Source organism: Typha latifolia, chromosome 9 (assembly GCF_019914945.1).
Source record: "Typha latifolia isolate L0001 chromosome 9, TyphaL0001v2, whole genome shotgun sequence".
Taxonomy (NCBI): domain Eukaryota; kingdom Viridiplantae; phylum Streptophyta; class Magnoliopsida; order Poales; family Typhaceae; genus Typha; species Typha latifolia.
Genome location: NC_133094.1, coordinates 9,916,848 through 9,932,219, shown reverse-complemented (window position 1 = coordinate 9,932,219; position 15,372 = coordinate 9,916,848). Strand labels below are relative to the sequence as shown.

General features: G+C 35.0%; 2 protein-coding genes across 3 annotated transcripts; one reads left to right on the top strand and one right to left on the bottom strand.

The window, feature by feature from the left end:
- Positions 1-435: 435 nt before the first annotated feature.
- LOC140795493 (uncharacterized) lies at positions 436-4,788 on the top strand. The gene is made up of 5 exons (XM_073148069.1): positions 436-788; positions 2,003-2,104; positions 3,479-3,620; positions 3,845-3,888; positions 4,327-4,788. The coding sequence occupies exons 1-5, from the start codon at positions 702-704 to the stop codon at positions 4,543-4,545; spliced, it is 594 nt and encodes a 197-aa protein (XP_073004170.1). The 5' UTR covers positions 436-701; the 3' UTR covers positions 4,546-4,788.
- A 1,058-nt stretch (positions 4,789-5,846) lies between these two features.
- Positions 5,847-10,283, bottom strand: LOC140795614 (protein FAR1-RELATED SEQUENCE 6-like). 2 transcript variants are annotated; one of them, XM_073148292.1, is made up of 7 exons: positions 10,056-10,283; positions 7,757-9,862; positions 7,595-7,651; positions 7,298-7,414; positions 6,917-6,985; positions 6,650-6,838; positions 5,847-6,558 (listed from the first exon to the last, which is right to left on the bottom strand). In XM_073148292.1, exons 1-6 carry the CDS (start codon positions 10,161-10,163, stop codon positions 6,704-6,706), a joined length of 2,592 nt encoding a protein of 863 aa, XP_073004393.1. In that variant the 5' UTR covers positions 10,164-10,283; the 3' UTR covers positions 5,847-6,558; positions 6,650-6,703. The 2 variants fall into 2 exon arrangements, with proteins under 2 accessions (XP_073004393.1, XP_073004394.1); XM_073148293.1 differs by having other exon boundaries at positions 10,086-10,250.
- Between the last annotated feature and the right edge of the window lie 5,089 nt (positions 10,284-15,372).

The window sequence follows — 15,372 nt, the reverse complement described above, 5'->3', positions numbered from 1 at the left end:
ATTTTACTCTCTTGTATTTATGCGTACTTTAAAAAATCTCAAAATAGTTTATGTACTTATGATTAAATTTAAAACTTTTAATTTTTTATTAAATTTAATCAAGCACTATGACTATTGAAATCTTTGTGTCTTCTCTAACAAACACGATACGAGTATTCTAATTAATTTTTAAGTTTAACAGAAAAATTAACTATTTTATTTTAATTATAATTACGAGGACTGACTTGAGATTTTTAAAAGGAGTTTAAGTGATTTTGGACATAAATACAGCAGATAACCTTAAAGAAAAATTAGACGAGCCACGTGGAAAAGGGTGATAATTCGGGTCAGTGTAATTATTCCTAACCTTATATATATAAAGTCTAATCGCACTGGTGTTGTGGGCCGTTGGATTATCGGGTTTGTTAAGATGATCAGGAGAGAATTCGCACCCGCATCCTCTATCTCTGCGTTCGGTCTCTCTCCAGTCCACAATTTCTTGCCAACCCCCATCTCTATCTCTCTAATCTCACATCTAATAGAACCCTAAAAAACCCCCTCTTTTCCTCTCATCCCGTCCTGTATCCTAGATTACTTCCTCTTTTTTGAATTCTTTCTTCAGATCGGTTGTTTAAGTGCGAGAGGTTTATAGATCTTCTCGCTCTCCGTCGAGTCGGTCCTTGCGATTTCTAGAGTCTTGTTCAACTGGGGATCTCCCCGAAATGGGTAAGAACCAAGCCTACAAGGCGATGCAGAGGGCGAGGGTGGGATCGACCTCGGCGGGGCCCGATGAGGTCGAAGACGGACTGGTCCGTACCCTTTCATACTATTTGAATCTTTTCTTCCTTCGTGCCTATTTTCCTTTTGTCGTAAAGTTACAATTTTTTTAATTAGTCTTGTCGCAACTTAAGCTTAAATTTGTATATTTACACCTTCTTCGCTTACCATTTTGAAAGCCGTGTGATGAATTTTTTGTAAAGATTTTTAAGGATCAGAATTTTCTTTTAGGAATATAATGCTATTTTTGAGGATCAGAAGTTAGTGGTTGTATAATTGATAATGGCATAACTTGGCTCCATATGGCCTGTTCAATTTCTGAATTTTCCGTTTCTTTTATTAGAGAAAGGAAAATCTGTTGGGGTTTTCCGCACTATCTGCCATCTTTTTCATTATTTTCAATAGTATATAGATGATAGTATTTTTTTTTTAAAAGAAAGAAAAAAGAAATCCTGAAGTAGTAAAAGATGTTTTAGTAAGTGTAAGTAGTAGATAGATGGTGGACTAAGGTGGTCTTCTGTTTTTTCAAAACAGTGATTTTAAGGTGGCAAGTGTAACATGTTTATCCATAAATATTTAGATAATAGGAACATGCAACTGATATTGCACAGAAAGAAGTGTATGTAAAAGATAACAACACATGCACACACATATGCTCTAGAAAAGAAGTTCAGCAAATAGAGATGCATGTGTGGCATGCTTTGTTAAAGTTCCACTAGAGATAATGAAAATCATATCATAGATGGTAAGGGCTGGAGCATGGACTTAAGAAATTAGAACCATATATCTGCCTGGAAGATGAATTCTTGGAGATATTACAAATACCCTGCTAGAAACAACTTTGTGATTTGGAAGCCAATAGAGGCATCAGTATGCCATGTAGGATTTCATTGTCATTTAACATTGTAAATCATATGCTACTTGATTCCGCGATCCTTGTAGGAAAGGTGTGGTAGTTTCATTTTCTAGAGAATTGAGAACCACAGTGTTGCAAGCTTTCCTACTGATCTTCTACTCTAATAGCTGACGCTGCCTCTTCAACCGCACCATTTGGTCAGCCCTACTTTGATAAACTGTGATATTGTCTGATGCTTACTTTCTGTGACGAGGCACGTGAATATCTTTTTGACTATATACTTTTCTGTAAGAAGCAAACTTTTCTTCTAATGGGATATGTATAATCTAGTAAAACTCTATGTAGATATCTCTATTTTTTCTGAATTTTTACTAACGAGGACCATCACAGATGGATGGTTCATTTCATTCACCAGAGTGGCATGCTGCCCGTTTGGCCAGCCTAAAAACATCTCACACAATAACATGGGAAGAGTACAAGAAGAAACAGAAGGTATTTTACAAACCCACCCTCTTTCTTTGTTCCTTCGCATCTTCTCTTTTATCTATGCAGGGTAAATTTGTCTTTCACATTACTTATGTTTTTTTCTTGTACTTGTATTTTCATTCTAATGTTTATTTTGTACTTGTATTTTCATTCTAACTTCCTCATGCTGTTATGTTTATGTTATTTTCTTAGAAAAATATATCAAGCAGATGACATTTTTTTAAAAAAAGAAAAGAAAAAAGAAAACCTTCTGTATTTGATCATTTTATCAAAGTAATGTTTACCTGCTTTATGTACTCATAAAGGAACTTGTTTTCTTGGGATTTTGATCTTGAACTGTCTTATTTTGTGGTAATCATAGTTTAATTTGTCATGTCGGTTTTGAATTAATCTTATGTCTCTTACTCTTTGGCTTAATTGTACATCAGAGATGAACATAATTCTCTAAAGAAATTGTCATCTTTCTTCCTGTGTCTAGACTATTCCATCTCTAGAGGACTTCTCCAGGGGTCACTCCTAGGTTGCATGATTCTAATCTGCAGCCAGAGGTAAATTATTTTACTTGCCCTGGCCTTTTATAGATTTTATGACAAATCCCTTATTGGTTAATTTTGCTTTGGCAAAGAAATTGCACCAATCTTTAGAGGATCAGGCTGGCAACCGGTTATAATTTGTCAACATTTTGGGGCCTTCTCATTTTCCAATCTGACATTGTTGGGAAGAAGGGCTGAATGGTGAATTAAGGCCAAGTAGTTTGTCATGTGGGTTGGTAGTTGGTACTTGACAGCATGCTAATCCCTTTTTGCCGGTGGCTCATTTTGTACATATAGTCATATTAAGATCTGTCAGTATTTATGATGAATCCTTTAGTCATGTAATGTTAAACAACATTTTGATACTGACATCTACTGGCCTGCATTAAGAACAACCAACTTTTCTTGATTTGGGTTGCTGAGCATCTGCCATTGAAGGATGTTGGATAGTAATTCCTGATTTAAGTTTCTCACCTATTGGTTAAAGCTCAGGTCGTAGTTTAGTGGAGGCAGTCCTGAACTTTGACCTTCAGCCATTATGTTGTATTAGGCAACTTTGTGCTCTAATGTCCTTCTGCAGTTCCAGTGTTTAACCGACTTTAGAAGGCAGCTGTCTTTAAGGTTTCGTTGCCTTGTCTCTGTTCTATCAATTGAACTCTTATATGCAATGCATGATAAATTGACTCTGAAAAATTTATGATGATTAGGCTTAAAAAATCTCAGATAGCTACTATTGCTTATAAGGGTAAATTTGAACAGCAATCTCATATATATATTTTTCTCTTTTCATAAGATTAGACTTTGGACAATTTATGGGACCTGGCCCTTTTATCCTGTTTATGTCTAGGAAGATGAACTAAAACGAGGTGAGCTGGAGGCTGACAAAGACAAAATGATGAGAGAATACAGAGCTCAGCTGGATGCCGAAAGAGCTGAGAAGCTTTCCCTTGGTAAAAACTACTCAGGAGTCAAGTCGTGCACCAAGAAAGGTAGACAGGAAATTACTGAACTGGCAAATTCTATTCTATTTGGATAGTCTGTCTTGTATTTTTGACATTCAAGATACTGGATGACATTGCATTAAATTTTCCTCTCTTCGGTGACAGAAACCCATTGAGTTAATATTTGAATTTTTTAGCAAGTTCTTTAGGAAATCTTTTGCTTCTTGTGATCCAACTTGATGCTTTGCTGACCATAAAATGTGTCATTGTAGAAAGAAAGGATAAAGACCTGAAGAAAAGTAGGAGAAAAAGAAAGGTGTGTTCTGATCCTTGTCCTATGTTAATTTTGCTATGCTTAATGCCTATGAATGTATACTACATCAGATATCAATTTTTTGTTCACTATTTTATGGTGTCAGGAGCATTGGAATGCTTTAATGAGTAGAACCTGCTACTTTGGCTACTGAGAGAATAAATATTTGTAACTTTGGCTACTGAGAGAATAAATATTTGTATTTGTATAGACATTTATGCATCTCAATATGCACAAGTGCATTTTCTTTATCATTCATGAGTAGATTTTGTAGTATTTAATATAGGCAAGGTTGGTCTTTTCTTTGCCTTTTTATGGAATTTTTTTTCTTGATTTTATCAACTAAAAGTCTTTAACATCTTGCTATGGATTTTCAGTTTTCATTGGTTGGGATTAACTGCACTTTAACTTGATTGTTAATTTATGTATTGCATGTGGCAGCATAAGAGGTCATCAGAGTCAAGTTCGTCTAGTTCATCTGAATATTCAAGCAGCGACAATGAGGAAAGGGAGTCAAGGAGGTCTAGATCTAGGTCAAGGTCGAAGCGAACAAAGAAGGAAAAGAAACGCAGGTCAAGGACGAAACATCAGAACAGTGATAGTGAGGAAGCCGGAGGGCCAGTGCCACTTTCAAAGTTCTTTGGGAATGTAAAGAACTAGACATTCCTATTGTACTTTTGTTGCTCTCTTATTGATGCTGGTAACAGAGACAATATTCTGTAAGTTCCTTAAGTTCAATGTGAAGATTGCTACTTTTTCTAATTGGTGTAAAAAGATAACAGCATCTGCAAAAATCTCTGTATTCTTAGATGGATTTAGTTCTCCCATTATTTAAAATTGGTGGAGGCAATTGATGAAGTGTAACATTCGTCGTACTAGTTAATTACTAGAACTTTAGTTAAACTTGTTAATTTTGTTCTGCTCTTATTCTTTCCATGAGGCAATAGAATTTGCTGCACTCAATTGCCAGAATATGAGGTTCATATAACAGATGTTAAGCAGCCAAAAGCAAAAACAGTACATTAATGTATTTTAAGCAATTTCTTGCGTATAGTCTTGAACAATTATATTTAACTGGTCTATCTTCTAAACTTATTATTTAAAAGGAGTTTATTTTTGATACATCAGAGAAAAATGCTAAACTTTTAATTTAAGCATGTTCAACATTTTATGTAAGATATAAATCCTGAGAAGCTCGACATTTTTATCTTAAATATAAAGGTGATTACATCAATGCTATATATGAGATGTACGTATATACAAATTTGAGAATATGTGAGAGAATGAAAAGAGAAGATTTGATTTATATTTATATTGTCTAAGTATAAATTCAATATTTTTTCTAGTTTATCATGTTGTAACATGATGAATCTCTCTAGTTTATCCAGTTAGCAGATAAATACAAATCAATAAATGATCTTATATATTTTTAACATAAATAAAATGTTATTACGTTCAATATTTTACGTTTAAAATAAAGTGTTGAAATTTTCAATGGTTTATGACATGTAAAATACCGATAAGTTCAGCATTTTTTACTTAACAACTGACATGTTGAAAAGCTAACCCTATTTAGCAATTAGTATTAAGTTTAACAAATGGGCTATTCGGATAAATAAGTTTGCGTGAGTGTCCCATTTTGATTAACAAAACTCTACATTTTATCCTCTGTTAAAGCGAAAGTGTGACCGACAACTACATTCTTTCCTTTTTTTTTCTTTTTTTTTTGTGTGGAAAAAAAGCATTCACAAGTCAGTTGTATTTGGTACTAAATCTTTCCCTAGGTATCGAATTATGTTTCTTTGGCATCATTAGAATATGAAATCAGAAGTTACAATAGTATAATTGATCGCTGATTGCAATGGATATAGAGCAACAGAAGAGAAGTAGGAATCAACTTATCAACCAATAGAATGGAAAGTCTTATAAACCAATCAAACTGCAGCTCAAACAACACAAAAGAAAAAGAAAATGTACAACCTTTACTTGAATTAACCTGCAACATAAGATACAACTGAATTTTACAGCATATACATATATCTGAATGGATCCTCATTTATGAGGAAACAGGAAATTTGACATAGTATATTAACTGATGAAGCCAGAATTTACAGAACTTTTGCAAATGGCAACCTAGCTGCAATACAAAGCGCAAGTATGTTTGTCATCTTCACGAAATTACAGTTGAAAAAAGCAAGATATTTACAATGCAAGCAGCCTTCCGGAAAAATACAGATTAAGCTACTTACAGCAGTCGCGGCACATTGCTAGCAGGTGCAAGCTCTCTGCTCATAAAATTTTGCCATCTAGGAAGACTCACCAGTGATTTTTTCTGTTTTTTTTTTTTTCACCTGAAGAATACTTAGGACTGCTATGAACTGATCAAAATATCTGATAATAGATGCTACCAGACAGCTTATCATTTGGGAGCGGAGCAAATCGTGGATTACATATTTCCTTGACAAACTTCCTATCATTAAAGATATTACCACCCAATCTTTCATTTGTCAGGATACTGTATGGATGCCTATATAGTTTGAAGATTAAACTTCCAGACCACTCGCAAGATGTTGGAAACAAAAGGCGAGGTCCTGTGACAAACTTACTGCTATCCTTTAAAGTTAACACTAGCTAGTCTTCTGAACAATACTCTTAAATTGCTGCAAAACCGACCTGACAATAATACCCATAGGTGAATTAGTGCATTTTGTGCCACAAAAAGGCAAAATGCTTGATTAAGTCATGCATCTCATAGATTCTGTACCTGAAGGGAAACTCAAAGGAAAAAGGGACACAATGCAATGATGCCTCCTCTCTTCTAGCCAGCTGTTGGTCCAGGAGGTTCAGTAGATTCTTGGGTTGCTTCCATGGGCTTGTGACCGCGATATATCCTTCGTTTTCTTGTTGGCTGCCCTGCACTTGCACTAGGAGTTTCTTTTGGCTTCTGAGCTGCCTGCACAGACTCCAATCATTTCATAAAATGTGACACTACATGAAAGTTACCACTGAGACGGAAATTAATAACCCATACCTGGAACATCTGTTGATATATCCATGGCATCATTGGTCCACTTCCAAATGTTTGTGGGTCAAATCCACCCTGTATTAAGAGTAAGTGGATTAAGCACTAATTTCATATATATAGAGCATAATCAGGTTGATGACTTTGTCACAACTAAAATTGATATCAAAAGATTTTCTATTCCATGCCCAAGTTATTTCTTCCCAACAACAGTGGTCATATATCCACCCTTCTTTGCATGTGATAAATATCCTTAGATATCAACATAGGCAGAGTACCTTTTAAATAAATTACACTCATTGAATAACTATAAGACTTGCAAAATCTAAGATTAAAAGGAACTGGAAGAAGTCCTATAAACTTACAGAACATCATACAAAGGTTACATACCGGAAACATATAAACAATGCTTGGTCTCGTGGCTGATTGATTACCATTATACTGTTGGTGATTTGTAGGTAGACCAAAATAGCTACCAGGTGCTGTGATATTTGAATTTGCTCCATCCTACAATAAATGCATTACAATGAAACACAAGCAATATTTCAAAAAATATTGAGTGCACACTTTCTAGAGCTATTGTACTTCAATGTTTGTAAGATAAACCATCAGATTAATGCATGATATCATCAATAATAAATAAGTTGAAGTTGGGAAACTTTAAAACTCAAAGATTGGAAAATAGACCTTCAGTATTCCTGTAGAAGCTTGTGCTCCTGAAGAAGCCAGTATTTGAAGAGAAGCCTGTTCACAGAAAAAAGAATGCCATATTTTGACAATAAGAAAAAGGTCGACTAGTGCTATGATATATACATTATTGAGTATCACTTTCTGAAGGAATATCTCTACCTGATATTCCTTCTCTTGTAGTGGTCGACCATGTTTTCTTAACTCATTTCCATTTTCAGAAGCCACCAACATTCCCAGATTTTGATTATTGTTTCTATTTGCTTTTGGAATGCACGACTTAATCTTTGGCTGTGTATCATCGTGTGTGTTGTCACTAAGAAGAAACTTCTCCACCTCCCTTATCAACTTCAAAGCAAGTTGATACTTATCAGACAAGACACCTACCTCAACAAGCTGAAGGCATCGCATTGACAAATAATCATATCGATCCACTCGGTTATTAGCAACAACATCATCTGAAGAACGAGCAGTCACATGAAGCTGTTTAAATTCCTTTTTCCATCTATCGAGAATATATTGTGATGGAATTTCATGCACTTGTTGCATTTTAAACACAGATAGTGCATGCCTACACAGTATGCCTCTAAATTGGAAAGATCCACAAACACAATCAACATTTTTATCTTCCATGTTGTATGTGACTGCATAAATTTTATTCGTAGTCCTCTTACAATCTTCAAGAAAAATGCATTCCTTGACATCAAAACTAGAGCTGGGTCCATCAACATTAATTGCTGATGCATGGCAATACATTATGGCTTCGATCTCATCCTGGAATTTCTTGAACATATTAAGAGTATATACTTTGGACAACTGCTCTTCCATATAAAATTTGGATACAGCTGGTCGTCTCTTATGGAATGTCTCAAAGTCTGCTTGTGCTTCCTTCTCATATTTACTCTGTAGTGCCATCTCATATTTACTGAGAAATTGCTTCAAAATCGTCTTTGCATCCACATAACCATCAAAAAAAGCACTAACTGTGTCACTACGCTGGGTAGCAGACATTCCTGCCCAGAATGCGTCTTTTAGGAAAACAGGTACCCAAGAATACCGACATTCATATAGTGATCTTAGCCACTCATTCCCCTGAAGTCCATATATCTCAATCATCCTCCCCCACTCATCTTCAAATTCATATATCTGTAATGAATCATATACAGCCTTCTGTAATGCCTTGCTAATCACTCTGTACTCTGCCATCCCTCCTAATCTTTCGCTAGCCCTTTTCATTATCTGAAACAGGCAAAACCGATGATGAACACCTGGAAGCACCTCAGATATTGCACTCTGTATGCCCTTACATTGGTCAGTGATGAGGGCCTTCGGAAGATGCCCTGACATACACGCTATCCATGCCTTGAACAACCATACATAGGTTTCCGCTGTCTCATCTGAGAGCAGACTACAACCCAACAACACTGACTGACCATGATGGTTCACTCCAACAAAGGTAACAAGAGGCATCTCATGTTTACCCACCACATAGCTTGTATCAAGTGCAACAACATCATTATAGTACTCATATGCCGCTCTTGACCTTGCATCAGCCCAGAACACATTCCTCACACATCCTTCCGCATCCAGATCTACAACATTGAAGAAATTCGAGTTCTTTGCCTGCATCCGAGTAAAGAATAGACGGAGAGCTTCAGCATCTCCTTCTCCAAACTTCAATCGACCTCTTTCCACAAAACTCCTATGCTCGCTCTCCCCAAAGAGTAGATCTTCAAGCGCCCCTAATCTATCAACTGGCATTCTACTTGGCTCTTCTGGCGGCAACATACTGCCACTGTTAGCCCGCAACCGCCGTTTAGCTGCACCTGAGAGCTGCTTATAGCAGCTTAGAAACCTTGCCATTGATGGGCTGACCGGATGGTTGTGATCAAGACTAGCCAGCTCCAAATGCAGCAATCCATCACCCCATAACTTGACCCTAATCTTTGCCAGGCAATTCGTAGTGGCTGAAGTCCTCTTCCTGAATTTAGGTTCAGACCGCCTCCGGCCACCCTTGCAGCACATCAATTCTAGGTACAAACAGACCCCTTCTTTAGTAAAAGAAGACCTTCTCACTGAGACGCCAAATCCTACACGACGAGCATATCGTTTGTAGAATCTGGAGACATCTTGGTGGGTCTTGAACACCATCCCCACCTCAGGGACCCCATCGTAGCCACCCTCTGTGGAGTTATAGCCATCCATCTCATCATTCTCCATCTCCTCCAAAGTACCAACTCCATCCATGGAGCTATTCCCGGCCATATTCTAACAAAAACCCATAAAGATCTTATTTTTCTTATTTTTTTTCAAAAAAACTACAACTTTCAATCTACTTTGACTAACAAAGAGACAGAGATAAAGAAAGATGCAAACTTTTCGCAAAATAATTCAAAATACAAACATAGAGAGTAACATCCAAGAACAAGAAGCAAAGAAATCGCGAAAAAGATTCAGAAACCTTGGAATTGGGCTGGAAGAAATATGAGACCTGAGAGTTGAGGTCGCGGCGGGCGAGGCGGGCTCGTCTAGGGTTTCTCGACCGGACGGCGGGCTCTTCCATCTCCATCAACGCCTCCGACGAGATCGAAACGTGGAAGAATGAGACGACGTCGATTTGAGTTAAATTCTAGGGTTCCTTTTTGGGAAAGGGACTAAAGAGAGACGGATGAAGGGACCGCGTTGGGTCAAAATTCGAGTCCCGAAGAATGCATCCGAAATAACAAGAGCAGGATGCGACACGTGGTAGCGGTGGAAAGCTGCGTGAGAATTGAGGGCTGTTTTAATTGTGTTTATTTATAGGCCCAACTCAACTACTATGTATGCAAGAGCTTTTAACGTATTTTTAATTTTATTTACCGAAATAATTTACACCTAAAAGTTAATATCAAAAGAGGTCTATTTTATTATAGCCCTAAATAAAACACTAAACTATTAAGAATTTTATCCAGCCAAAAATAAAATGCTAATCAGATTAGTATTTTTTAAAGTAAAATACTAATATAGTGTGCATTTTTATTTAAAGAAAAAATACTGAATAATTTAGCGATACTAGAAAAAGAGGATAATTAAGTTTTTATTGTTAAAAATACTAAATAAGAAAGATACAGATAAAAATATAAAGAAAAAAATTATAACGTCATTAATTTATGCTCGGTTATCCATTGTAGCTATAAAATATGTCGTTGTGAAGAAATGAAAAAGCTCCTCCAAATTTACTTAAATTTTTTTTTTGTAACAAAACGCTCCAACTCTTCGTCATTTTCTAAACATAAAATACTAAATAGTTAAACATTTTATAAAATAAACTTTTTAGCGTTTCTATCTAAAGATAAAATGTGGAACTTGTGAGCCTTTTACTTAGAGCTATAGTGTTACTGACCCATTTTGATATTAAGTTTGAGGTGAGATTAATTTAGGTAAATAAAATATAAAAAAGCCGTTTGTTAAAACCTCATGTATGCAATAGCATTACTATAGGTGGATACTGCCTTAGTGAAAATTTATCAAATATCAAATCTCAATGTTTATACGAAAATCGAACACATGACTTCTATTATGGGCTGGTTGGTAAGATTCAACTATTGCCAATGTACCACTAGGTTATATTGCTTTATCTAATTATGCATGTAATTAGACTTAGGTTTCTATTAGATAGAAGTGAAAATTTACAGCGACAATTAAATTAGTGTTGCTAGGATTCAAAATTTGAGAATATTGATACACTATGAGTCTCTTTTAACTATCTAAGTATGATCTAATATACAATCTAGTCGAAAAAAAAAGATATTTAATGATAGAAAAAAAATTCAGCAATATTTATGCATATCCTCATCAATTTTGTGGACAAAGCAGCTGCTACAGTTGAGAACGCCCAAAGTCATGCCCATGCTGAAGTGATTGACATCCTATAGAACTCAAGAATCCCAAGCTTATTTTGATTATTTATGGTGCTTCTTTTAAGGAAAGGAAGGTGGGACAACCTTCCTTCGCGGTTAATGTAGTTGCTCTATTTAAATCTAAAGCTAAAACTAAAAAGTCTAAAGGGATTTCAAAGATGACATAATTCAACTATTCCTCTCACGAACAAAGTTTCTAATGATATGGTTTCTTAATGCATATTCTCTCTTGAAATTATTGTGGGATCACTAAGAAGGAAGGGTGGTCTTCTCTCTTAAATCATATTAATATATTTTTTTCTTGATATTCTTGTTCTTATTGAGGCACATCTAACATTGAGAATATCTCAGGCTTGCCTACATAGGCTTAGCCTTGATTTGAATATTGTGTTTATGTCGAGAACATGAGGGCTAGGTGTTATAATGGTGGTTAGCCAAGCGAGCTTTAGTATTGTGATTCATATCTGTTCCTCTCCCTAGGCACTACATGTCATGGTGAATATAAAAAATAAGTTTTTATTTTTGCTCTCATGAGCTTAGTTTTGTGAATATTGAGGACTTCTCTTGAGTGGAATTTAATAATTTTAACTTCTCTTTGGTGTATATCTACTTCTATTAAGTTTACTGCTTATATTGGTCTTATATGTTGGTTCCTTTCATATGATGTAATAACTGTCAGAGCTCTAATCACGTTACTTTATTATGTTTTAATTAATTTGGTTTTAGTTAATATGTTTTCTAGTTATTTTGTGATGCACATTTCTAGTATTGCTTTTGATCATGCTTGATTAACTTAGGTCACTTTCTCGTATGAAGGGATTATTTCATTTTGAATAGTTTTGGTTCGATTATCCGAAGGTTAAAAAAATTGTTGTCAAAGCCTAGGCTAAGGTTGCTTCTCTCAATGGGGTAACTCGTCTCTAGATAATTTCCGATCTAGTTTTTCTATTATTTCTCAACTTTTGACTCGCTGGAATCATTACAATTTAGGTGTCTTGAAGTCAATTTGGACAATGTTAGAATCGATATTGAAAATTTATAAGCTCAAGAAGCTATTTCTCCTTTTTATGTGGAGGATTTTGTGTCTTGATAGCTCTAAATTGGTAGTGTGTAGCTCTACTTGGACAAATTGACCTTAAATGGCAAAGTAAGTTGCTAATAAATTGGATATCTATGGTGATTCTAATAAAAAAAAATTAGCTCTTTGCAAAAATCCATAATAAAAAAATTTCATTGAATTGTTATTTCTAAATGATTTGGATTTTACTACTTTTCATACCTATATTTCTAATGCTTTTGTGGAGTTTTATTTGAGCCTGTGGAGCCAGATGTCGTTCGCCTTTGTGTAATGGATGACTGGCCATCTCTTCCCTTTAATCTCCACCTCTTCTCTGATGACCTACTTAGATGTTTCTTTGAGGCAAAAGTGAGATCAATTGTGTAATTCGTGTCGGTGGGCAAAGTGCCTTAGGCTTGATAATTTTTAAATTTATTTTATTCAAAATTTTGGGATACAATTGGTAATAACCGTCTTGTGTTATTTTTAAAATTCTTTGAAACACCTCGAACTTACCATGTGCCAAAAAGATAGAAAAACTAATAGTAAAGTCTGTAAGCCACAATAAGTCCATCAATAATAAGAAAGAAGTTGGAGTCTTAGAATATAAAAGTATATAATGAAATTAAGCTATTACAAGGGAAGAATATGTCCCTTTACAATGTTATTATATAAAAAATAATAAAAGAGGCTTAATGCAGTAATGCCCCGGTAAGTAAATTGCTATAATAGCTCTCACCATAACTACAACAATCTCATCATATATCAAATATGGATGAGCGTAATGCTTAGTAAGCGGCGCTATCTCTAATATGCTAATGTATAATTAACTCTATAGCATGACAATGTTTATGCATTTATACCCAACATGCTAAGTACATAAAAAATAAAAAAATGATGTCGAGCAATTTTAAACTCATCTACTTATTATATGTATACTCATGCTAAAGATGAGTGATATACCTATCTCATCTCTATATACAACATAAGATAAACACAAGTTATGTTAGTTAGCATTGTTGAACTCTTGTGCATGCTTTCACTATATTTAAGAGTCCACTTGACTCGCTCGACACTAGGTTGACCAGTCTATACTTGACTACATCTAAATAAGTGACCCTAAATGGGAAGGTAGACCATAGTAATAGAATCATTTGCCCATTATCCAGCGAATTGCTAATTAATTGTCTATCGCTGCTAAGTACTTAGTTGTAGATCCATCACCATAATGAGTTTGCATCGTGCTTCGATGCTACCCACTCGAGCCTTTGGCTCAACATCCTCGCATCGCTTATGTGGAAATCATGAGTCACTACTATTTGCACTTTAATATCCTAAGAAATTTTACTCTCGTCAATTTATAGTAGAATCGTTCATTGCTCGACAAACGATATGACTGATTGTCTAAGCTCCACATATTAGGACATTAAGTATATGTCCTATTACATAATATTATAGTATAATTATATCAACCTTTATTATAACTAGGGAGGTATCAGGTACTGTTGAGACAAATAACTCACATCTCTCAAGGTACCACATGTATGCTAGTGGCGTGCTATAATGTAAGTTAAATATCAACATGTAATCGAGAACATGATTATCATAGAATAATTAGGTGTTATTTTATAAACATGCTATATAGGCAACGTAATAATATATGAATTAGCAAGTATAATGAAAAATATCATCATCATATAGTAACATTGTATTATCATAAACAAGCATGCTAATAGAGCTACACTCTTTAACATCATATAAGCTCATAACAATAAGAGAAGATAGTCCACTTGTCTGAAATTTCAAAATTCTTCTAGCAAAGGTGAATAATCAGGATTTACTAAAATTACTAATTAGTAGGTAATTTACAAGTAATATCTTATTAAATCATAAATAAGAGTAACTAGCAAGCTAACTTGCTCATCAATAGGGGTCCACCTAACCCATTCACCTACAACAGGCTAAGCTACCGATAAACTGAGCCAATCCACAAAGTTGGCCCCTAAGCCTATCTCAACTAGGCCTTCGATGACTAAGCCTAAATCAAGGTGAGTCGACTCACTCCAAGATAGGTCAACCCAGCCCAAGGTCCTAAAGGAACCTAGTTTTCATAGGGCTTGATATGAGGGGAAGTTTTGTTAGAACAAATTCCCAACCCGACCATCTAGCGGGCCTTACTTCTTATAGAGCTTACCCAATTTACGAGCTTTTTGAAGGATCTTGACCACCTATTCTTCTCTTGCATATTTTCTTCTTCTGAAGGATTCATTCCAATTCTTTTCGGCCTATTGGGTAGCCTAACCCTTCTTGGGCCGAGAAGGTCATGGTTGCTCAACGAGGTTGGGCTCTCCAAGATCAACTATTACCCAAATTTGGAGTTTAGTGGAGCTCCAATCGAGTTTCAAATGGGACTCGAAATTTGGAGACCCATCCAAGAATTTGAAGCCCGGCTCCAAATAACTATTCAATTTTTTAGAATTCCAATTTTGCCCTATAGAAGCTTAATCTAAAATTTTAAATTTCGTCTATATCCTTTATTAAATAATCTATTAGTTAAACTGAGTATATAATTAAATTTACTAATCAGTGTTTAATAAAAATAGTACCTTTGGAAATGAGTCTAATATTAAATTATTTATGAGTTAATTTTAATTTTTTTAATTATATAATAAATATTTTTCTTCTGTATTATTTAAAATTGGAGTGTCCTAAAATTATTCAAATAATGACTCAAAATTATTTTCTAATGTAAACACTAAATATTAAAATACATCAAACATGACTAAATTAAGACATGAAATCATTAGAAGAAGCAATAGAGG

What these genes read in the sequence shown, in the direction of transcription:
- LOC140795614 (XM_073148292.1), bottom strand. Translation starts at nt 10,163, where the DNA reads ATGGAGATGGAAGAGCCCGCCGTCCGGTCGAGAAACCCTAGACGAGCC. An exon ending in CTTCTACAGGAATACTGAAG is followed by an intron (nt 7,415 to 7,594) that starts GTCTATTTTCCA and finishes CATTTATTGTAG; the next exon opens with GATGGAGCAAATTCAAATAT. An exon ending in TATATCAACAGATGTTCCAG is followed by an intron (nt 6,839 to 6,916) that starts GTATGGGTTATT and finishes GAGTCTGTGCAG; the next exon opens with GCAGCTCAGAAGCCAAAAGA.
- LOC140795493 (XM_073148069.1), top strand. Translation starts at nt 702, where the DNA reads ATGGGTAAGAACCAAGCCTACAAGGCGATGCAGAGGGCGAGGGTGGGA. An exon ending in ATGAGGTCGAAGACGGACTG is followed by an intron (nt 789 to 2,002) that starts GTCCGTACCCTT and finishes GGACCATCACAG; the next exon opens with ATGGATGGTTCATTTCATTC. An exon ending in AGTACAAGAAGAAACAGAAG is followed by an intron (nt 2,105 to 3,478) that starts GTATTTTACAAA and finishes GTTTATGTCTAG; the next exon opens with GAAGATGAACTAAAACGAGG.